Genomic DNA, 24,130 nt, shown 5'->3' on the forward strand with positions numbered 1-24,130 from the left:
TAGGCATTATGAATACTAAGAATAATGAAACAGTTCCTGTCCTCAAGAAGGTTTCACAGCTAACAGAGGAAAGTAACAAAGATAAGGTGGCAAGTGTGATGACAATGGAAATCACAATTACAAGAGTACACAAGAAATATCCAATCCAGCTTGCAGTAGTCAAAGTCAGACTAGGCAGAGAATGAAACAGAGATTTTAAATGGAGAAGGTAGTTAGAGAGTAGGGTAAGAGTCAAGAGAGTAAGGTGGATTACAAGCAAAAGCACAGCTTCCAATGTAGAACCAAGAGCAAGTCAGTGTTCTGCTGAAGCATAAATCTGAGATGAACTATAAGAGAAAATAAAATTGATGAGAACATGTAATAAACAGAGCCTAGTATGACATATTCGATTTTATTCTGTAGTTCAGGAGTTTCAAGCTTGCAGAAAGCAAAAAAAAAAATATATATATATATATATTTTTTTTTTTTTTTGCTTTTTTCAGTAGAAAGCTTCCTAAGGCATCAAGAAGTAAATCCTGTAAATATAGAATGAAAGGGGCAGGGGCACTCCCCTACTTAGCCCATACACGAGAAGGGCAGTTTGAAAACCACAGTCAAGAAATGATACAGAAAAACGTTGTGATAGATGTTCAGATATGGATGTGAGGAAGATGGGATTGAAGATAGAGACAACAGTTAGGGACAAGTGGCAAAAGCCACAGCAAGAGGCGGTGAGGGCTAGGATCAGGGCCATGTGCTGAAAAGAAAGGGGAATGTCCCTGAGGACCAGCAGAAAGCCTAGGGATACTAAGCTAACTTGCACATCAGGTGGCCATCTGATCCCACTTGGCAGAATTACTTGATCCCAATGGGCAGTTTTCTAATAGACTAACTCACTAACCTATTTCCAGGGGAAGAAACCGTCTCCTATAGTATTGTGTAGCCGTTGACTAATTTCCAGTCAATTTTCCTAACCACTAACTAGTATTTACCTACTTCAATAACAGTTTTTCTTATATTAAATATTTCAACAACTAACAAATCTGGCAGATTTTTTTTCCTCTCTTACTCTTAAAAAGAAAAGGAAAGTACAACCAGTTCTAGGACATTTCTTTTGTTCAAGAGAAAACATTATAGTCATTATAGCTTTAAAAAAAAAAAAAAAAAAAAGACCTCTAGCTCTAAAAATCAGCATATTCCATTCCTTCTCCCTCATTTATTCTGTTTTACCTTACCTTTCAGGGCATTGCTGGAAAAAAGCTGTCAGCTGCTGCAAAAGCACTGGCCAGCAATCAGGTCTGTGTTCAAGCACAGTGATCAAAGGCTGAGGACGAGTTCTGAAAAACAAAGAAAGTCACGTTGGAAGCTGTCATTTCAGGACTGCACAGTTGCAATATCCAAATATAGCAGCAAAAAAAGCCAACACCATCTAGAGACTTCTTTTCCAGGATTCCTGTCACAAAACCATCAAATGCCGCATTAGTTGCAAAGTTGATTCATTAGAAGTAACTTTTTCCCCCCTTTTATCCGTTTTGCAAAAAAGAAAATGAAACGGACATGGAATCTCAGAAACCCAAATTTGAGAACAGACTGTGTGATTTAATAGCTTTGATTTTGACCAAGCTCCTGAATCCAGTGCTTCTCTCAAAACCACCCCTTGATTCCTTCATTCTTGGAGATCACAGATTACCTCCTTCTCCTCCTTCTACTTTCTTTTCAAGCCTGGAAGGTTCCATTTTCCTCTAACATTAGCCCACTTTGTAAACACTAACTTTCCTTCTCAGTTCAATCTTACTGCCTTCTCCTTGCTTCATGGTTCCGTGTCCCCTAGCGTATTTAAGAAAAAAGCAAATATTCCTCCTCCTATCTCAAACAATAAACTATCCAAGCCAAAAATGCTCACAATTGCTGTTGAATGCAGATAAATCCACTTCCTTGGGCTATTTCCATTAAGATACCAAAACGACAAGATTAAACATAAGATCTGAAATCTGACACTCAAAAACTGAAGCTAAAAAAGAAAAAAGCACAACCACAAGTCATTTTAAATAGTTAAAAAAGCCCTAGAATTATGAATTATCAGTTCTTCAAACTATGAAACATTATATAAAGCTTTATTGATTTTTCTATTCAATGATTTTAATAAAACCTAAAAGTTCGTTGCAAAAAAAAAAAATCTAAACAATACAGAAATGTGGATGTTTTAAACACAGAAGGAACTATATACATAATGCTATTCTCTAAACTCAGTATTTAAGCCATAAATAAATCCTCAGCAATTATTTTTAAAAAAATAGACCATCAGTTTTTATTGTTTTATTTATTTGTTTATCTGCCATGCTGGGAATCAAACTCAGGGCCTGCACATGCTGAACAAACACTCTACCAGTGAGCTATACCTCCAGCACTCACATTATTTTTTAGAACTGCCTTCTTGGTGGTTGTCAGACTGTTTGGGCTTTACCAGCAACATCGGTATCACCTGGGAATTTAGAAATGCAAATTCTTGGGACCCAGCTCAAACTCAATAAGCACTTCTCCAAGAAATTCTGATGTACTACTAGAAAGCAGTTAGATTAGCTGTGAAGCTCTTAACACCAGTGCCCAGTTCACAGTTATCTTGGAGTTGCTAGGAATAGAGTTCATGCATAAGCAATTGTTAAAAACGCCACTGATAATTTTAATGTGTTGCCAAGGTTGAGATTCGCTGCTAGTAAAAACCACTACAGACCAAGATCTAGGGCAGAAAAACAATGGTTTTTTTTTAAAAAGAATCAAAATCAAAATACAAGTATGGCAATGACATAAAAACATTCATGTTAAACATGTCTCTGATACTACTAGACAATTTCTGGATATTATAACACCTATTTTCTTCTCAAGCTCACCTTCTTTTTCACCTACTCACTTCACATGGTGGCAGACTCCTGCTGGCTAAAAGGCAGGTTATTTCTTACTGCCAGCTTACCACATAGCTGAGGGATGACTCCAAGCAACTTTTTACATTCAAAAATTATATCAAAATTATATCATCTAAATCCCAAATCCCTTGGAAATTAAACCTATCTAGAAATTGCTCCCATTCTAGTTGCCACAGATATTAATAAATATTATAATCCTAAAAGTTACTCAGGTATATAACAGCAGATGAACTCCTTAGATCGAAAGTTCATTTAGTGGGCTGGGATTGAGGCTTCGTAGGTAGAGCACTTGTCTTATCACATGTGGGAGGCACTGTGTTCAATCCTCATCACCACATAAAAATAAATAAAATAAAGGTATTGTGTCCAATTACAACTAAAAAATAAATATTTTTAAAAATACACATCTTTATCCAAATCAAATTAGGTCAACAAAAGTAAAAGACTGATTTTAAAGGAGGATTAGAAATCATGCATCTATGGCAATCTATTCTAATATGATGTGGTTTCTACTCCACTCCGATCAAGGGAGCCACTCTAGATTTGTTGCATGAAACTGAGGATGGAACCCAGTGCCTCATGCATGCCAGGCAAGCGCTCCATCACTAAGCTACAACCCCAGACCAATAATTCTTTATTATGAGGGTTGCACTATTTTGCCAGGTATTGGATTCAGCAGATTTCACTTAATATCTCAGATTCAAACTCTAAAAATGAGATGAAGTAGAATATAGTAGGATAAAAACTATCCAGTAATCACTGACTTAGACCTCTGGATAATTAAGTTACACAGATAATTGATTATGTCCAATATAAGTGGCACTGCTATAGGGAATAATATACAATATTGATTCCAAGAAGCAGAAAATCTTGAGGGAAGGGAATTACAAAGTGAGAACATAGACTCTTCTTATTGACTAGCCCTTGATTATAAATATTGTACTATTTCAACTGAACACAACTAATCTAAAATCAATTATAAATGCCAAAATTTTATTAATACTTTAAGCATAATGAACAGAGCAAAATTCTGCTTTGTGAATCATTAAATTGGTAGGTGAATGTTATAGAATATATAATAAATTGTTATGCTTAAATAGTAGAATAGATATGTATTTTAAGTCAATAAATTGAACTGCCATGCATGAGACTTTTTCAAATCTACAGACATTTAGGCTAGATAATTCTTTTTTTTTTAAGTTATAAATGAACACAATGCCTTTATTTATTTTAATGTGGTGCTGAGGATGGAACCCAGTGCCTCATACATGCCAGGCAAGCGCTCCATCGCTAAGTTACAACCCCAGACCATTAATTCTTTTTTGTGAGGGTGTCCTATGTACTACATGATGTTTATAGCAGCATCTCTGTCCCCTTCCTATCACTAGATGCTAGTAACACTCTCTCTGCTCATGACCATCAAAATATCTTCTGACATTACTAAATGTCCCCTGGTTCAGAACCACTGCTCTAAGTAAATAACAAATACTGTGGGGCCCCAAACCAAATAAAGCAAGTATCATCCCTCAGTTATTCAAAAAGACTGATTCTAACTTCATTCTAACTTCAGCCTTATACTGAACCAAAAAATAATCAGTTAATCATGCTCAAATTTTCAATTTTCTTGTGGATATATAGTTTCAAAAAATTAATATTAGATACACAAGAGAAACACAATACATTAGATACTAGAGGACTTAAAATGGAAAACAAATGTAAAATCATTCCTTTGCAAAATAAAGAATCCTGTCCTAAAATAAACAACATTAAGTTATATACATGTTAATTTGATATAAAAATCTGGTATAAAAAAATGAACTTATTTTCCTATTTAAGGTATTATAAATAGTGCATTTAAAATGTCATACAGCTGGGGCTGGGGCTGGAGCTCAGTGGTAGAGCGCTTGCCTAGTATGTGTGAGGCATTGGGTTCAATCTTCAGCACCACATAAAAAAATAAACAAACAAAATAAAGGTATTGTGCCAATCTACAACTAAAAAAAAAAAACTTTCTAAAAATTTCATACAACTAAATATAGTTCACTTTTGATGTAACCAAGGATTGATATTAAATTTACGGATTATTCAAGATTTTTCCTTTCATACTTCTTCTCACTTACAACTTGTTACCCATTTCTCTTCTTTCAAATATTGTCGACTGAAAAGGGGCAAGGTAAAATGAAAGGATCCACATTTAAAGAAGTCAACAATTTTAAATTGGAAGCACTATTGATGAAAAAGAAAAAATGTGGTACCAAAAACCAACATCAAAACAAAACTTGGCTTATGCCTCAAAATTCAATTATCCCCAAAACTGGTATTCAAGTTATAGTCAGTTGGCCACAACCCTTAATTCAAATAATGTTGTATGTGACGACCATACAATCATCCTGACCACTAACAGTGGCAGCCATTAAGCTATACAAGTTTAAAACACACACACACAAACACATATCACATCACATCATCATTACTACTTTATGTAAGTAGTGCTTACGAAGCATCATTAGAATCATTTACACTTATGCTACCATTTTCATATCCCAAATGAAAAAAGTGGAGAGGTAGGACGAAATAGTAGGAGATAGCATAGAATTAAGCAGCAAAAGTTCCAAAATTACATCCTGGTTCTGAAATAAATTATGAAATCTCAGGCAAGAGAATTAACCTCTCTTGGTCAGTTTCTTTATCTGTAAAATCAGAAGATCAGACTAAGTACCTAACAGAGCTAAAGTTATATAACCCAGGCCACCAGAAAGCCCTAACCTTAGGATGCTTGAAACTATAGGTGGAACCAAACCCCACCAAACCAGAAAGCAATGAAAATGGTTCTCAACTACTAGTAATTCTATGTCAAGCCTACGTGATTTTAAGGCCAATGTCCACTGAAATCTAAGGCCTCCAAAGAGAAGTCCCCTATCTTTATCTCAGAGAGAGAAATCATCCTTCTTTTTTTTTTTTAATTTCAGAGAGAAGTGCAGTGTTCAGAAGGAGCCCACAGAAATTTTTAAGTCAGAATTTCCTAACTCTTGAGATAGCCAATAAATTCTGCTTTCTCCTTAGAAGAGAGTAATATTGTTTCTAAAAATTAAATCAACATAAACCAGACAAGCAGGTCACCCTCCATTGGCCTCTAGTGTCTGTATTCTCTACTGTGCTTTAAATTTTTCCTGCCCTAGGTGAACCAATTTGTTGAGCATTCCTTGGCACTTTCCCATTTTTTGATTTGCAAATGTTTTAAATGCCACTTTAAATACAGCATAAAACATAATGCCTAGCAAATATATATACTAGTATGATATCATAAGGGTAGATTTGTACCTTAAACTAGAGTCCATGCAATTTGAAAGGCAGGTCTGTCATCTTAATCTTTTTCTTTCCCTTTTGGTGCCAAAAGCAGATCTATAATTAATGTAATTATCTCACTCACACCCCATACACATTCCCCAAACCATCTTTTTAAACTCAAACTGATTCATTCATGTAGTAGCAAATAGAAAAATAAACTGGATCATAAAACCAGCTTATCATAGTACCTCCAATGCATTGCCCCAAAGTAGACATTGATGGGGTGCGGGGCAGAGATGAGGCATGCAGGACTGGTACCTAATACTTTAGTACTCCCACCATTTACTAATACTGCCAACAACACAGCAGTGCTGGCATCTTAACAGAATGAAGCAGGAAGGAACAAATGCTATATGTATGTTCCACTAGACCAACACAGAGGCAATGATAAAATAAGGTATGCAACTGGATTCACCTTTCCAAGAATAAACATATCAATCAATCTTAATAGATATGAGGGGATAAAAAAAATTAGTCTGGCGGTAGGTAAATCAGAAAGCAAAAGTTATTTGTAACCTTTAGGTCACCTCAACCTTTCTGCTACATTTCTGAATATAGGGAAGCTGTGATTTGATTTACATCATAAATTCAGTGACAGGCACAGATTGCCTTTCTGTGTGAGGAAACAATGCCTGCAGTCACCATGCATTTTCATGTATGCAGCTGTGACCCTGGTGCTTTCAGAAGCATAGCATGGCACTCACTACATCAAATATGCATTTTAAAAGCATCTCTCTACCTGCTCAGAATTTTGATTTGAAAGTGCTGGTTAGAAGCTAAAGCCTTTTTTTTTTTTTTTTTTTTTTTTGGAGGTAGTACTGGGGATTGAACCCAGAGCTCCACACATTCTAGTCAAATGCTTTACCACTGAGGTACATCCCTAACCTTCGAAGTTGATTAAAAAAGAAAGAAAAAAAACTCTGCAGATAAGTTGAAAGATGAATAAAACAGCATTATGAAGATTCCCCTGTGACTATTACTATAAAAAGGAAAACATGGATCAAAAAAAAAAAAAATCAAGTGATCATGAATTGTCATTTGTAGCAAAATTTTAAAGCAAATGGATTTTTTTATACTTTCTACATAAGCTCACAAGAAAAGGACTTAGACAAAGGTAATTTTAATTTCTACTATCTTTAATTGATCACATTTTTTTTCTTTAGCTCTATAAGACACACTGGGAGCATATAAGATTTCTTTACAAACATACTTCATTACAATGCTTCTACCCTTACACTGAACCTTTCCCAGGACCCCTATTTTGAGGTTTGGAACTTTAATGCAAAGGTGCCTGCCAATGTTAGAAGTCTGAACTATTTTAGAAACAAGGTAATGACTGGGGAAACATAGAAGTACTTAGAGATCCAAAACCTCTCTTTCATTAAGATATGTGCCATGATCACAAGAAAAAGAAACTAGAGACAAGCAGGCCAAAATTATAACATTTTTGTGGTCTTAAAGACAGTCATCAGATTGTCATACCAATTTTTATAATTAAACATCTACACTTAAAAGAACTTATTAAGCCTTTGCTGGTAGCTAGTGCTAGCTAGAAGATTGTATAACATGTGCAGCTTATTTTTCAGATACAATTATAAATCCCAGGTGCAAATCCCAGGTGATTAGAACCATAAATTGTGAACAAAGATTTTTCTGGGTGGCAGAGGGGAGACAAAAAAGAAAACAGAAGCAAAGCATGCAGTCACAGAAAAAAATCGGACTGCAAAGAGCCAGATGGTCTTGGAAAGTATCACCGACTCTGCTTGCCTAATTACTGCCCTAGCTTCCTTTCTATCCTGAGCTCTGTTGGGTCTTTTCAGGGGCAGATTTGTCACTGATACTCCATTTTTTCTCATCTTCCTTCTCCTGATTTTTATATAAATATTTCCATAATCCCTTTGAAATGTTAGGCAAAAATTTGAACACATATATGTTGGCACGATTTCTAGGAAAGTTTAAAACTCTAAAGAGAATCTCAAAATACTCCTGACTACTCCTACCCACACAAGTGGGGCGAAAAAAAGATAAGTACCAATAAACTGCCAGGTACATCCAGTGAAGTGCTATACTCTGCCGTTGATAAATTCCTACTTTAAAAAAAAAAAAAAAAAAACTGAAACACCATTTCCCCCAATTTTAAAAAAAAAAAAAAAAAAAAAAAGATGACACCATATGTTCCTCCCAGAAATGGTGGATCCCTAAATATTTAAGTTTTTTTTTAGTTGTACATCTACACAACATCTTTATTTTATTGTTTTTTATGAGGTGTTGAGGATTGAACCCACTGCCTTTCCTGTGTAAGGAAGCACTCTACCACTGAGTTACAACCCCAGTCTAATATTTAAGTTTTTTAAACTTCAGCAAAATATAGTAATGTATTCCACTTGTTCCAATAATGTATGGCAACTCAAGAGTGTAGTACGCGTGATTTAATAAGGGTGCCGGGTATACTTTATGCTGAGTAAAACCAACAACTACACCTCAAGGGGCCTTTTAGATAATATATTCAATTATTGAAATAACAAAAAAAACCCTCCAAAAAAATGCTCATTTTGACAACAAAATCACATGATAACAACTAATTTCCAATTTTTTTAAAAGCAGATTCTACGCAACCTAAGTAATATTGACTAATATATAACAGACTTAATGTAGAAATGAAACCCAATATTTTTATTAAAGACTAAGGTTTATTTTTAGAAAGTTACAAAAAGGAGTTTCCCTTCAGAAGAAACGTAAAATCCTAAAAACACTAAAAATTCATTTATCTTAAGTAAACATTGAAAAAAATTCCAGAACAAATAAAATGTGGTGTATCAATGCAATGGATAAAAAGGAAATGAAGTACTGGTACATGCTACAACATGGATGAAACCTTGAAAATACTAACGTTAAGTGCAAGAAGCCAGATGAAGAAGTCACATGATTCCATTTATAAGAAATGTCCAGAATACACAAATCCAGAGATACAAATAGCATTTTCTAGGATTTGGAGGTGGAGGGTATTAGGAAATGATAATGGGTAAGGAAGTCCTTTGAAGGGTAATGAAAACATTTGGAATTAGATGTGAACAAACTATCTTTGTGAATGCAGTATACTCACTTGCACACTTGAAAGGAATGAATTTTATGGGACATAAATTATACCTCAATAAAAAAGGCATTAAAAATTCTAAACTCTGCCAGGTACAGTGGCAATGTTTAATCTATAATCCAAGCAGCTCAGGAGGCTAACGCAGGAGACTCATGAGCTCAAAGCCAGCCTCAGCAACTTAGCAAGGCCCTAAGCAACTCAGTGAGACACCATCTCTAAATAAAATACATAAAAGGGCTAGGGATATGGCTCAGTGATTGAGTGCCCCCAAGTTCAATCCCCAGTGCCCCCTCAAAAAAGATTCCAAACTCAGCTACATAAATTATTAACCTTTTTTTTCAATTTTAGAAGGTCATATATCATGGAAAGTATAAGTACCTTGCCAATATAATAAAGGAATAAGCTTGAGATTTCCCATTGAAAGAAAATAGTTTCAAATCAGAATCGATTCTCTCATATTCCTTGATAGATACATTTTAGAGATGAAAATGACAATTAAGCTATCTTCTTTGACACTAATAAATGTAAAGGAAATGATGGAGCTAGGAAATCACCATATTGTAGTCATCACAGTGAAAATGGTTCAGGGATGGTGAACTTAATGAGAAGCAGGATATGTACAAGGTCTCAAAGTGTCTTCCCCAAAGATTGCTTATTAGCTACAATAGAAAAATGATACCCACACACTGGAGAAACCAGACAATACACTGACTCAGTGATTAAAATTAAAATCACAGTAAGGGACAAGATGGACATCAGTTCCTCCAGATGTGACATCCTCAGAGGACATAGCATCAAAAATGTGAAAAAATACCAATGCCATGAAAGACGTTATGAGAAACAGTATATTTTAAATGACTAAAAATATGACAACTAAAATCAACATGTAATCTTACTATAAACCCTTGGCCTGGAGGTGTAGCTCAGTGTAGCATTTACCTCTTGTGCAAAAGGTCCTGGTTTCAATCCCCAGCACCACAATAAAAAAATAAATAAATAGACAGACAGATAGATAGATAAATGAAAGTAAACTAGATCCTATTCATTAAAAGGGGGAAAACAAAATGTCATAAAAGGACATTACTGAGACATTTGACTAAACTAGAATATGATAAAGCAGACACGGCAAGATGTAAAGACACTGATGAATCTGGATAACTGGTATGTGGAAGTTTTTGTACTATTCCTCAAACTATTCTGCAACTTTAAAATTATTTCAAAATATAAAGTTGAAAAGAAAAGTCTCCAATGACTTGCCATTACTCTTTAAATAAAACTAAGTCTACGCCAAGGCCATGCAGAGTCTAGTACAGGCCACTTCTCCTGTGCCTCTATCCTAGCCTCCCCCTCCTTTGCCTTCTGCAAGTCCCTCTAATGTGCCAAGCTCCTTCTCACTGCAACGTACAGGCACTAGAGAAAACACTCTTCCTGTGTTCTTCATGTGGCTGGCTCCATGTCATCCTTGGAGACAGATAAGAAAAGAAAATGCAAAAATGGCTTAATGTGTCGAAAGAGCCAGTTAGCAAACTTTAAAATAGGGCTCTTTTACCCACAACCACAAACTGGCCTTTGTGCACTTACATCAGTATTTATCTGGGATTTTTCTCTCATCTTTCTTTATTTGAATTTCCCTTCAGTGCCAAGTCAAAAGAATCAATATGAATTACAAAGTATCTCAGCCTTTGGGATACACATCTTTAAATTCTTAAAATTAACTCTCCATCCAAATGAACTACACAAATAGATGAACAAATACACATACAGAACCCATAACTTTAATCTACTCAGGGTACAACGATCCATTACTATTAGCCTAATCGCCCACTTCAGAGCACGCCATCTGCCAAATCGTTTAATATTCCCTTATTTCAGAAAGTACAGCTTGATGCTGATCAGACCAAATCTTCCCACAAATAAGATTCTTAACATGTGATATTTGTGCATGTCAGCCACTGTCTGGCACATCAGAATGATGCACAAATTCTGGAACAAGCAGTTACTGCTCATGAATTCACAGCTATTTCCTCACTTTAGCTGAGAGAAGAGAGATCTTAAAGAGATTGCCATAATATGAATATGCAGAGGAAAATTAAATCAAAAGCACAGATAAAATATTGGGGGGTGGGGGGACGGAAATGGCATATTACAAAGCTAATGAGAGGCTGGGGATGTGGCTCAAGTGGTAGCGCGCTCGCCTTGCATGCGTGCGGCCCGGGTTCAATTCTCAGCACCACGTACAAAGATGTTGTGTCCGCCGATAACTAAAAAATAAATATTAAATCTCTCTCTCTCTCTCTCTCTCTCTCTCTCTCTCTCCTCTCTTACTCTCTCTTTAAAAAAAAAAAAAAAAAAACAAAGCTAATGAGAAAATTAGCCTCCAATAACCTAAAAATCACAAAAACTTAGCTATTCATCCTTGCAACCAAAATACTAGCCAAATTTAGATTCTTTCTGCCCACTATCTATATGATTCATTATTAGAAAAATGTTGAAATAACTAAATACAAGTGTGTTACAGAAAAATGAGTTCAGACTTTTACACTTAGCAAATGTTCTTCAGTTAATCACAGTAACCAGATGTACTACATTGTTCTTTCAATTACCCCCATCCTTAAATGCACTGGCACATGCAAGCCCATTTAAAACTTCCAACTAATCTTTTTGAAACCATAAAGGCTGCCTAGAAGGAGGATCGGGTTAAACAATATGAACTACATTAGTCATACACACTCTAATCTTTCTCAAAGCACAGTCAGCAGATCACAGGCATCCAAATGTCTTGTCATAATGTAGATATCAGGCCATGGTCCTGACATATCCAAAACTCAGGACAAGTTCAGGAGACATGAACACTATGGCAGCTTCTAAATGTATGTTCAGGATTCTTCCCCTCCTGATCCTACAACCACCCACCCACCATCTGACCATGAGGGATACTAACATGTGTTGGGGCCATGGAATTATTTCATTAAACCAATCAGTGATCCCTTACATTCTTTCTCTTGCATCCACAGTTGGTTTGCTCTCTTTGGACTCATTTTCTTTTAGAGTTGTCCTCTGGTGCTGGCCCTGGCTTCTCCACTGTGCATGGCTGACATGGAAAACAAACTTGGTGCCTTGGTTTTTATGGAACATACAGACTTCTTGCCTCTCAACAGGGAATAGAAGAGAGGAAACATGACTAAGCCGCTCAAGACCCAATCCAGTCTACCCCACAGTATTCCTGCAACTCACATGTGGTGCCACCAAGCCCTCGGGGGCTAAAGAAATATTTCTCAAGTGTGATCCACAAATTACCTGTATCCATATCACTGAGCAACTGGATAAACATGCCAATTCTCAAGTCTCACACAAAACTACTGAAGGAATTAGACTCTCTGGTAAGCCACACTAAGAAACTATCCTTTTAACAAGCTCCCCGGGTGGTTTTTATGCATGAGAACTTTGAAAACCACTAAGTTCTAAGCACAACAAAAGGAACACCCTCTCTAGGACTCCTTCAGGAAATTCACAGCAGCCAAGAGAAACCACTGGCTAACCTTCGTGGTCCTCATATGTTCTCTCTCCACTCTCACTCTGGCACAACTTATGCAATTCAGTACATAACCATTTAAAAGAACTAAGTATTCTGTTTTTAGTATGATTCAAATTAATCAGTCATTATGACAAAAAAGAACAAACTTAGACCCCCAACTGTATATGAGCAAAATTCTTAAAACCATAAAAACACAGATTGGCTTCATATTCAAAAAGCTGACAGTTATTTGTCAGGCTTCTGTTGTTGTAAACGAATCCTACAGCATAATCAGAGGATACCTCTTAGCGGAGTTCTAAGCTCCCTGTATCCTCTCTATGCTTGCACACACAGTTCGCCCATTGCCTCTCCAAGGTTGGATGATGTTGCCAACCAACATGTGGCAAAGGTGGCTCTAAAATAGCATGACGATTTCATGCTCGACTCAGGTAATACAGCTCACTTGAGGGGAATCTGCTCTTCAGGTTCACCTCTTCTCTGTTTTTGCCATCCACATCTCCCCTAGAGGAACTTAAGACTCTTACACACTCAATTACACTCTACTGATTTATAGTGCCAAAGAGCCATTCACACAAGGGCCCTCCATAAATGTTATCGGATTATGCCAACTCGGGTGACTGACCCTGGACTTTTCAATGTGCCATCTATTTAAAGACAAACCTTACTCATCCAATTCTCCTCAGCTTCTCAAACTAGGCTCCCTTATCCACACCTTATACCTAATGTCTTTTAAAGACAGTGCTCATAGGATGTTGTGGTGCACATCTATGATCCCAGCTCCTCAGGAGGCTAAGGCAGGAGGGTTACAAGTTTGAGGTCAGTCTCTGCAACTTAGAGAAAAGGGATGTCTCAAAAAGGGATGGGGATATAGCTCAGTGGTAGAGTACCCCTGGGTTCAATCCCTGTATCATGCCAAAAAATAAACAAACAAAACAAAAACAGACTGCAATTAGAAGAACCAATATAAGAGAAAATGAATTATAAACAAAACAACAGATAAAACACTACAAATGACTGAAGGTCCAGCAAGTACACACAGTGAGCCCTATGAAAATGGGAATAACCTTGATTCTTCTGTATGAAAGAAAAGTTCTTTTTACCATCAACTAAACCAGTGCTTCTTAAACATTACAGAATTACCTGGAAAATCTTTCTAAAACACAGGCTGACTCAGGCAACATGGATGGAGTTAGAGACACCACCTTCCTAATAAGCTCCCAGTTACTGCTGCTGCTTCTATGGCTCTGCTACTTGTTGTGTGGTGGGATAACAGCAGCATCAGTATCACCTGGAGCTTGTTAGACAGGCAGCCTGGGCCCATCCTCCACCTATGGAAAGAGGATCTGCAGTTCAACAAGATCCCCATAGATAAGTTTGCACATTAAAAAACAGCTGACCACCATCTTGGACTGAATGAACCAGAGTCACCAGGGATCCTTTAAAAAATACTGGGCCTCCCAGCAAAGATTCTGATTCAGTTGGTAGTGGACATTTGATTGCTTCCATGTTTTTAAGAACATCCAGGAGGTTCTAATGAACAGAACTGTTGAGAACCAAAGGATAAAATACCCTACTGAGTGGAAGTATGGAGTAACTGTTAATGGGTGAGGAATTTCTTTAAGGGATGATTAAAATGTTCTAAAATTGATTATGGTGATAGTTGTATAATTCTCTGACTATACAAAAACCCACTGAAGTGTATACTTTAAATGGGTCAGTTGTATGGTATGTGGATTGTATTTCAATGAAACTGTTACACAAACATTAAACTAAGAAACTTAATAATAACTTGTCCATTTAAATAAATAAATAATCCTCAATGAACAACAATGAAATGGAATTATTTTCTACCCTGTCTCTCCAGAAATATTAAGATCTTGTCATCTCTTCAGTTTCATAGTCAAGGCAATAGAAGAAGAAGAAACCTAAAACTAAAAACTTGCATTACAAAGAACACTACTATGGAAGAAGAAAAAGAGGAAGAGGAAGAAAAGGAGGAGAAGGAAGAAGAAGAAAAAATAAAGACAAGTGAAGGAAGGAAGGAGGAAGAGAAGAAAGGAAGAAAATCATATTTGTCAATTTGGAAAACTGTACCCTATACATCACAAATTTCTACAGTATTTTCAAATAAGTAATTTTCCTTTGCTCCCCCTATTTAAGAATAAATCAGTGAATTCAGTGTACCTTATTCTTCCAAGTTTTCTATATGTTTGAAGACACTCAAAAACATGCTAAGAAAAAAATATATAAAATGTGAATCTGACTTCATTTTTTAAAAGCCTTAAGAAACTCTCAATAAAATACTTATTAAAAAAAAGATCAAAAGCAGCACTAAAACTATAGGAAAGAGCATGGTAATATAGGAGATACTGTCTTCTCATTATCAAAAGGAAAGCACTATAAATACAGGTAAGGAATATGCACCATGCTACGTTGGAGACTAGCTTCTAACACCTGTAGTAGTAAATTCTCAAAACTACAGGTGCAATAAGATGAAGCCAATGATGGCTCATGAGGACCTAATTTATTCTCCCTGTTGGATCACCATAGCCCATGTAAGCCATCTCTCCCTGCCCTATAAGCCAGTGCCTTGCTTATGGTCCCGTATTCTCAATCCTTTACAGGCACAGTCTAGATGCATAACTAAACAGAGTTCCTAGGGCACATAAACTGGTTATGTGCATCTCTAGGCCCTGTGCAAACTGACAGTCCTTCTCTTAAGAAACAGCTTTCTGACATTCCCAGGTAAAATCATCATTCAGGTGAGTATGATGCCCTCATTGTCCATAACTCCCTTATAAAAATTCAATGCATTTTACTAATTTATTGCTGTATTTTATTTTTTAAAGAAAATTCTACTTTATTACACTCTTAGATGACAAAGAAAAGGTAAACCAATGCTCCTAATTACTCACCTTGGCCTCAGTAATAATACTTGCAAACCATAGTGTCCCATTACTTTTTATAGTGAGGAAGCTCACCATCCTGCCTAACCCAAACTCTTCCTGCTTTAAGAATATCTGCTCCATGACCTCTTCAATTTTCATAGTAATAGGGAGATAATTACATTTTCTAAAGCAAAAAAGAATGACCTGAATTTTGGGTAACAGATTTAACTTCCAAGAAAGCAACTCTGAAAGCCACATTGGTGATACCCAGCTGTTGTCACCTCCATCTCATTCCTCTGAGTTTTTGAAACACTAGCTTCTGAGAATGAAGACCCACAATCACTGTGCATACATCCTGCTGAATTAAATAACGAACTCTTAATGGGTTGTCATGTCACAATCCATAACTCAGTTAACAATTCACTTTTTGTTTTCTTTTTAGAAAGACAGAAGAAAAGGCTTACCTAATAGTATATATATCCTGAATGTTCTTCTCCCCACCTTGTCCTTCCTTTAAAGCTTGCATTTGTAATAATTTCATAATGGATTTTATCAGGCCATGTGTATTCCTGTAAGAAACATAATAACATGTTAAATATTATAAAGTGCATATGCTAAACAGATGCTTTATCCTGCTTGTGTATGTGTGTGTGTTGTGTTGGTACTGGGGTTTGAATTCAGGGCCTTACACATGCTAGGCAAGTGTTCCATCACTGAGCTATACCCCAGTCCAATCCTACCATTATTAAGTAACTGAATATTTGCCACCCACATTGAACAGTAGCCACCACAGGCATCCAGCTCATTCTGCAGCACAGCAAAGACCTATCCAACACATTTAAGGGAGGAGACAAGTAGCCAAAGAATTCAACCACCTAACTAGCAATCATCCCCTACACTCTCTTGGGGAAAAACCAATGAGGAAAAAGACAAACATTACCTCCACATAATTTCAGAAGTGTCCACATCAGTTACTCATGACAAATTATCAAGTCTTTCATTTATAAATATTAGCAGACCATGAAAAGTAACCAGTCATATGAAATGGATCAACCACCCAAAAAAGTAGGCTAGGGAACCAGAGTAAATAACTCCCATTAAAAGAGAATTAATGGAAGGGAGAATAACACTGATTTTTTTTTCCTTATTTTCTGTAAGTGGTTGAAGGAGAATATATCAAAAAGAAAAAATAGCCTGCTCTTTTTAAATGCAGATCTCCCTTGGGAAGTAGAAAGAAATCATACAAATATATATTTAAAAAGAAGAGTATGTGTGTTTTTAAAAAAAAAATAACTATTTTTTTATTATGGTTATTAATAGTTGTTCAGCATCTACTGTAAACTAAGCACTTTCTTTAGTCCTTAAATGTATTATTATGTCAACTTACTATTTAGAGTGGAGTAGTATGCAAATCGTTATTAACTTTCTTTGGGCATTAGGACAAGAATTTGACTTAATTAGATATCATTTAGGGCATTTATGTGAGATATCACTGAATGAATTTTTTTATGGCATTTAAAGTTTTCCAACTGGCAAAAGGTTTAACCACATAGAAGATCTGCACTGTCTAATAGAGTATACCAGCCAGCCACACATGACTACTGAGCATCAATAATATGGCTAATTCAAATTGAGATGTGCAATAAGTGTAAAATACATGCTGGATTGCCAGGCTCAATTGCACATGCCTGTAATCTCAGATACTGGGAAGGATAAAGCAGAAGAATCACCAGTTCAAGAGCAACCTGGACAATTTAACAAGACCCTGTCTCAAAATAAAACTTAAAAAAAATAAAAAATAAAAAGGACTGGGGATATAACTCAGTGGTAAAGCACATTCTTAGCATGTGCTGGACCCTAAATTCTATCTCTAATACTTGGGAAAATTTATGCTATATATAAAAGACTTAAAACAGAAAAGTATGTAAAATATCATGTATAATTTTTATGTTGATTACATGCTGAAATAAAGTTTGATATGTTGGGTTATATAAAATGCATTAAAAATTAACATCATCTGTCTCTTTACTTTTTTAATGTGGCTACAAGAAAATTTTCAATTACATATGTGGCTTGCATTTGTGGCTCATGTTATGTTTCCATTCTACAGCACTGCTCTGTATGTCCATATGGTTTAGTTCCTAAGTGAATTCTTTGGGGAATGTTGAGGTTTCCTTGCAGTTGAAGCATTTTCAACAATGGTATGTTTTCTCTTTCATATGGATCCCCTTATGACCATACAGTGTAGGCTCCTGAATTAATCATTTGTGACAGTGTCACACATGTATGTTTCTCTCCTGTATGCATCCTTTGGTGAAAAGAGAGCTCAACACTGAATGAAGCCTTTCCCTTAAAGATTCTCTCTTGTTCATGATCTCAAAGATTAGCTTTGCCCACATCCCCTACTTAGTGTTTTCAATTCCATGTTACTTTGATCAAAATGGCCACTAAATCATGTATAATTTTTATGTTGGTTACGTAAAATAGGAGCCACATTCAAATAGTCATAGTTAATATCACCATGGTTCAATAAAAATTAAAGAAGAGATCTTTTAAAAACTAGAATGAACTGTGACTGTCTTAGGAAGGTTGGGAGATACATGGCCCTGTTTTCTTCCTTTGGAACTGCTGAGATGCTTCTGAGTACCTTCTCAACTGACACTCTTAAGTTTCTAGTCTCTTCCTATTCTGAAGCTGCGGAAGAAGATACCTCAACATTCATATCCTTCTCTGCAATTTTTATATCCATTCACTTTTACAGAATCAGAATCTTTCTGTAGCTAAGGATCCTGGACTGTAAGGAATTATATCAAATTCCTCACTTCCTGTGAGGAATTATATCAAATTCTTCATAATTCTTCACAACACTTTCCTTTACAAAGACCTGGAAATGATAACTACTCTATCACCAGTTTATTAAGAAGCTGTCCCTAGGTGTGAATGTCTGGCCTTAGGCACTGATAGCAGAGCTCATAGTCTCCTCAAAGCCTCAAAGGGACCCAACTCCTCCAAATATGTAAATTTTCTAAAGCTCCTCACCAGTTCTCAGAATTGCATCCTGCCCTTTGAAATTCAGTATCTCAGGATAATACAAGTCTTAGGTCTCTGACCAGGCCTGTGCCCAGATATTATAAGATACCATGAAATCTCAGACCTGTAGCTATATTGAGCAGACAAATTCTCATTATTACTGAGTGAGTGAACTGTTCTAAAAATCCAGTATTGACTTGAGACTTATCCAGGGGGTCTATGTGGATAAGAGTCACTAAATGTTCAGAAGCCTTCCTATCTTCTAGTCTTCAATGTGTACGCAACTGGAAAGCAGCTCTAACATCTGATTTAATCTAAAATGACTCCTTGTACAGCTGGAAGAAGTTCAGGCCTCACCTAATAACCTCACAAGGCTACTCCTTGGGTGTAATGATTAGTTAAATTTTAGATGATCTGTGTTGATTAAATTTCTGATTGAATTCCTTCCAAGAATATGGATTCATTAAATCTTTTTTGCAAACTTTTTTTACTTATGTTAGTTTTCCTTAACTAAGATTTGTCATAGAACTGGAGTTTTAGAAAGGACAGATAATAGACCTATGATTTTTAAAGAGTTTGGATTCCCCACTCTTTTCTCAAAGCAATAGAATCCAAGCAAAACGCAAATACATCTCATTTGCATTTAACTCCAAGGAATTCAGAGAAGCAACTAGGGCTGATAAATAAACACCAGCTTTTTAATCTTTATGTTAGATCTCCTTTGTTCTCATTATTTAAATATTTCAAGTGGGTTGAGAGGGATGGTTTCAGACTGATTTATATTTAAACTCTTGCTTTAACTCTAATAAACTAGGGAAATTGGGCTACTTAATACCAAGGAATCTGAACATTCCCATCTGTAAAATCCAAAATCATGATAATAAACTCACCTTTCATGCTTTATTATTAGATAAGTATATCAGTAAAGTACCTGTTTATTTTTCAAAATATTGTGGTAATATAATGTTTAGACTATATCACAAAGATTATAACCTTTCCCTCTTTACCAGTGAGGCTGTGGAAGCCCAGTTTTCAGAGCTAATAAATGCTGAAGCCCTGAATCTGCCTGAAACTAACTTCAAACCACCTTAACTTCTAAAACTCCCTAGTATTTATTTTCTCTCTCCCCCCCACAAAATCCACTTTCTGGTTTGCAAGAATTTTGTTACTCTGTATGTGAAGTCTGCCATTGCAAAATTTAAAATTTTTATTGAATTCTATATGATTGTAGTAATAGGATATGATAGTTTGAATAATGGTAAAAATCAAAATTAGAAGGAAACATAACTAGTAAAGAAGCAAAAATCAAAAAGAAGATAATTTTTTTTTTTTTAAACTGGACTTTGGTCTTCAAACTAAAAAGGCTACCAGTAGTACTAGGCAAGATTTCTGGGGGGAAAAAAAAAAAAAAAAAAATATATATATATATATATATATATATATATATATATCACTAATATTTTTCAAATCCAGAGATAAAAAGAATAGTCTATGAATGCTTAGATTTTAAGAAACAAAATCTATAAAATAGATACCATCAGAATAAAATGTCTAATTTGGCATCAGCTTTTTTTCTCTCTGTTTTCTTTTCTTTTGAGATAGGGTCTTGGTCTCAAACTCCTGGGCTCAAGTGATCCTCCCACCTCAACCTCCTGAGCAACTGGGACCATAGTCAGGTGCCACCACACCCAGCTATTATTAGAAATCTCATGTACAAACCTGAATGGAGCAAAAAACAAAAAAGAAAAAGTGTAATGTATGAGGACAAAATAAATAGTTTAAGACATAACACTCTAAATTTTTTTCTTAAAGTTCGCCAGTTAAAAGGGCTGGGGGGATAGCTCAGTGTTAGAGCACGTACCTAGCATTCTTGAAGCACTATATATGATCACCATCATAGAGGGAAAAAAAGATAATGTATGGTAATTGCACAAATCTTATAAATATACTAAAAACCAGTCAATTTAAGAATACTTTAAGAATTTAAGAACACTTTAAGAAGGTTTATTTTAAAAGTGAATCATATCTGTTTTTTAACATATTCATAAGAAATAATTGAGGGAATGAAAAGACACAAACTACAAGGAACTTCGGTCTTTGAAGAGAAAAAGGTAGATAGAGTCTAAGATGAAATATTTGTAACTCATGACAAAAGGTTCATATCCACAAAACAAGAAAAGCAACAAAATAAGACAAGTCATAGAATAGAAAAATAAGCAGAGAATATAGACATGCAAATAACAAAAAAATAAGTATCCAGTATCCAGTATTGCATATAGACATGCAAATAACAAAAAAATCATATCCAGTATTGATGAGTGAATGGGGAAATAAGCATTTTTGTGCTGTGTGAGGTTGTTTCAGTCTTTATGGAGAGCAATTTCACATCATCTATAAAAATTTTAAATGACTATATCCTTTCCCTCATAAATTCTGCTTCTAGAACCAATCCTACAGTTAAACACTTATATCAAAAGAAGATATCACATTACATTTGTTATCTTGAAAAATGAAATAGAGCCGGGTTTAGTGGCTCATGCCTATAATCCTAGCAACTCTGGAGGTTGAGGCAGGAGGAATGCAAGTTCGAGGCCAGCCAGGGCTACTTAAGGAGACCCCGCCTCAAAATACAAAGATAAAAAGTGATGGAGATGTAGATCAGTGGTAAAGCACCTCTGGGTTCAATCCCCAGTACCACACATAGACACACACACACACACACACACACACACACACGGAATACATATTTACCAATAGGGAAATGGTTAAAATATAAAACATCTGATTATAGAACACTCCAAACCTGTTAATAAGGATACAAACAGATGGATAAATAGTGACATGGAAAGCTTTCCATTGCATATTAAGTGGAGAAGCAAGCTTTAGGACAAATTTTAAACACCTGGTATATGTGCATAGAAATGCTTTTAAAAATGGGATTCCAATTTCACTAGAGTTAGTTATTCCCTAACTCTATGTACCTGGACCTGGGTTCAGACACCCTAGCTTTCTTTATATCTTGGAGGAAACCAAGGCCAGAACTTCGGAGAACCTCTCACATGCCATAATATTGCTGAGGCTTTCCAGACCTGCCATTTCTTACTTTTCATCAGGATCAAATAAAAAGTGAATTTTTAAAAATAAAATAAGATGATACAAAGAAATTTTACCACTTACTACTTTGACAATCTAGAAATGCCACTGTCTGTATTTTCAAAAAAGTATGAACAACTTTATTAGTTTAAAAAAGGAAAAGGGAGTGAGGGTGTAGCTCAGTGGTAGAGCACATGCCCAGCATGCATGGGGCCGTGGGCTCCACCTCCTAATACCACAAAGAAAAAGGGCTGGGGGGAATTTATAATCTCAACTGAGAAAGGACTTCTGAACACAAACAGAAGATTTTACCTGATCTCCTGACTAGATAGTATGAGTAAAATTTAAATAAACAATAAAATAACCAGTGTCTTATTTAGAAGCTATCTTCAGCCACAGTTTAGCACAGACACAAAGCATGTTATTTAATTTGAGAAAGTAGGCTTCCAAAGAACATTTTTAGGAACTGGAATTAGCCTTCAGACAAGCAGGCTGTATGAGTTTGAGGTACACAGAACAGTTAATTAACAAATCAAAGACAAGACTTTAATCAGGGCAAAAAAAAAAAAAAAAAGCTGATTAGATATTATGCCTGACTTATTCATAGCATAATGTGTTCAGGGGATATCATTAACATAACAAGCACATCCTGCTATTCCCACTTCAGCATCTGAATTCCACCTCATAGTCAACATGTCCAAAACTGAACTTCTGTTCTCCCCATACACCTGGTCGTCTAATGTTCCCTATCTACTTATAGAGAAATCAAACCAGAAATAAGGTGTCTCCTTTGACGGATCCCTCACAGGCATCTTTATAGTCAATCCATCTCAAATGTTTCACCCACTAAAAACCTCACAAATCTATCTATATCTCTAGTGGACACAGACATCAACTCTCACCTGAACATCAGCAACAGCCACCTAAGCTCATCTCCCTGATCTACTCTTTCTGCCTACCCCAAAGCTAATACTTTCAATTGTATCTTCATGCTGCAGCCAGATTGCTTTTTTTTTGGAACCACTGAAACCCACTAGATAAAATACTTCAATAGATTTCCTCTGCACCCCAGATAAAGACCCAAATCCTCAATCACCCATCACAGCCTGCATTGTCTGGCCCCCACCGTTTTCCCAGCCTCATCTCAAACCACTCTCCACTTGCTCTAAGCATTCTTTTAGGCTTCCTAGTAGCCATCTTTCCTTCCACAACAGGGAGTGGACACATACCATTTCCTGCACCTGAAATGTTTTGCGCTCTTGTGTTTGCCTTGATGATGCGTACACATTCCTTGATCTCATCTTAGGCATTAGTTCCTTGGGAAAGCCTTCCTTAATAACTTAAGTCAATGCCCTCTAATTAAGGCACTTCTAGCGCACTGTATGTGGTCTGAATGTAGTGTCATATGCATAGTTTCATGAACGCATTTGAACATGTAAAACTAGGTGCTTGTCATAGTCCCCTCTACAGCAGAAACACCAGAGTGTAACAATGATGCCTGCTCAACTCACATGACATCAAAAGCACTGAACACAGGAAAACAAGGGAAAAAATAAACTTGTGGGCTGAGGTTGTAGCTCAGTGGTAGAGCGTTTGCCTAGCACATGTGAGGCAACAAGTTAGATCCACATAAAAATAAATAAAATGAAGGTTTTGTGTTCATCTACAACTAAAAATATATATATATTTAAAAAGAAAGAAAGAAAGAAACTCACTAAATGTGTTCATGGCTCACATGGATGCATATATCTAAGGCATTGTCTTGCTCATCTCCAGGGAGGATCTCTCAAGGTAATTTCTAGTTTTGGAATGACATAATTTTACACATGCACACTGAAATTAGAGTATCTGATATATTTAATTTTCAAAATTCATTGCTTGGTTTTTTACTAAATAAACCAGTACAGATAGTATTACTGGTTGTGGCTACACAGGGTCATTCATTTAAAAATCACACATTTAGCCAATGAAGGAATTATTAGTGAAGGAATTGCAATAAAGGAAAATAATATTAATATAATGCATTTACATCATCAAGCAATGAAACAACCCTATTGGGGCAAGGAAGTGGCAGGTTTTTTTGTTGGAGTTTTGTTTTTCTCATTTAATACATGGACTTAATAATATTAAAACCTACTTTGATTCCTAATACAAGAAAGAGAATATTTAGATGATATACAGAATTTTAACTTCTCGGTTGAAAACTGATAACCATATAGATAAATCTAAGTCCTAAGAGAGT

At 35.9% G+C, this 24,130-nt stretch overlaps 1 protein-coding gene across 4 annotated transcripts in view; it reads right to left on the minus strand.

Annotated features, from left to right (window-relative positions):
* The window catches only part of Focad (focadhesin), a 282,028-nt gene that overhangs the window by 211,532 nt on the left and 46,366 nt on the right, over positions 1–24,130 (minus strand). For all 4 annotated transcript variants that reach the window (XM_076843402.2, XM_076843401.2, XM_077108651.1 and 1 more), the window contains 2 exons: positions 16,230–16,334; positions 1,215–1,316 (listed from right to left, as the gene is read on the minus strand). In XM_076843402.2, the coding sequence (XP_076699517.2) occupies positions 1,215–1,316; positions 16,230–16,334 (207 nt within the window). The remainder of the gene's footprint in view (positions 1–1,214; positions 1,317–16,229; positions 16,335–24,130) is intronic.

The sequence above is a fragment of the Callospermophilus lateralis genome, chromosome 2 (assembly GCF_048772815.1).
Source record: "Callospermophilus lateralis isolate mCalLat2 chromosome 2, mCalLat2.hap1, whole genome shotgun sequence".
NCBI lineage: Eukaryota > Metazoa > Chordata > Mammalia > Rodentia > Sciuridae > Callospermophilus > Callospermophilus lateralis.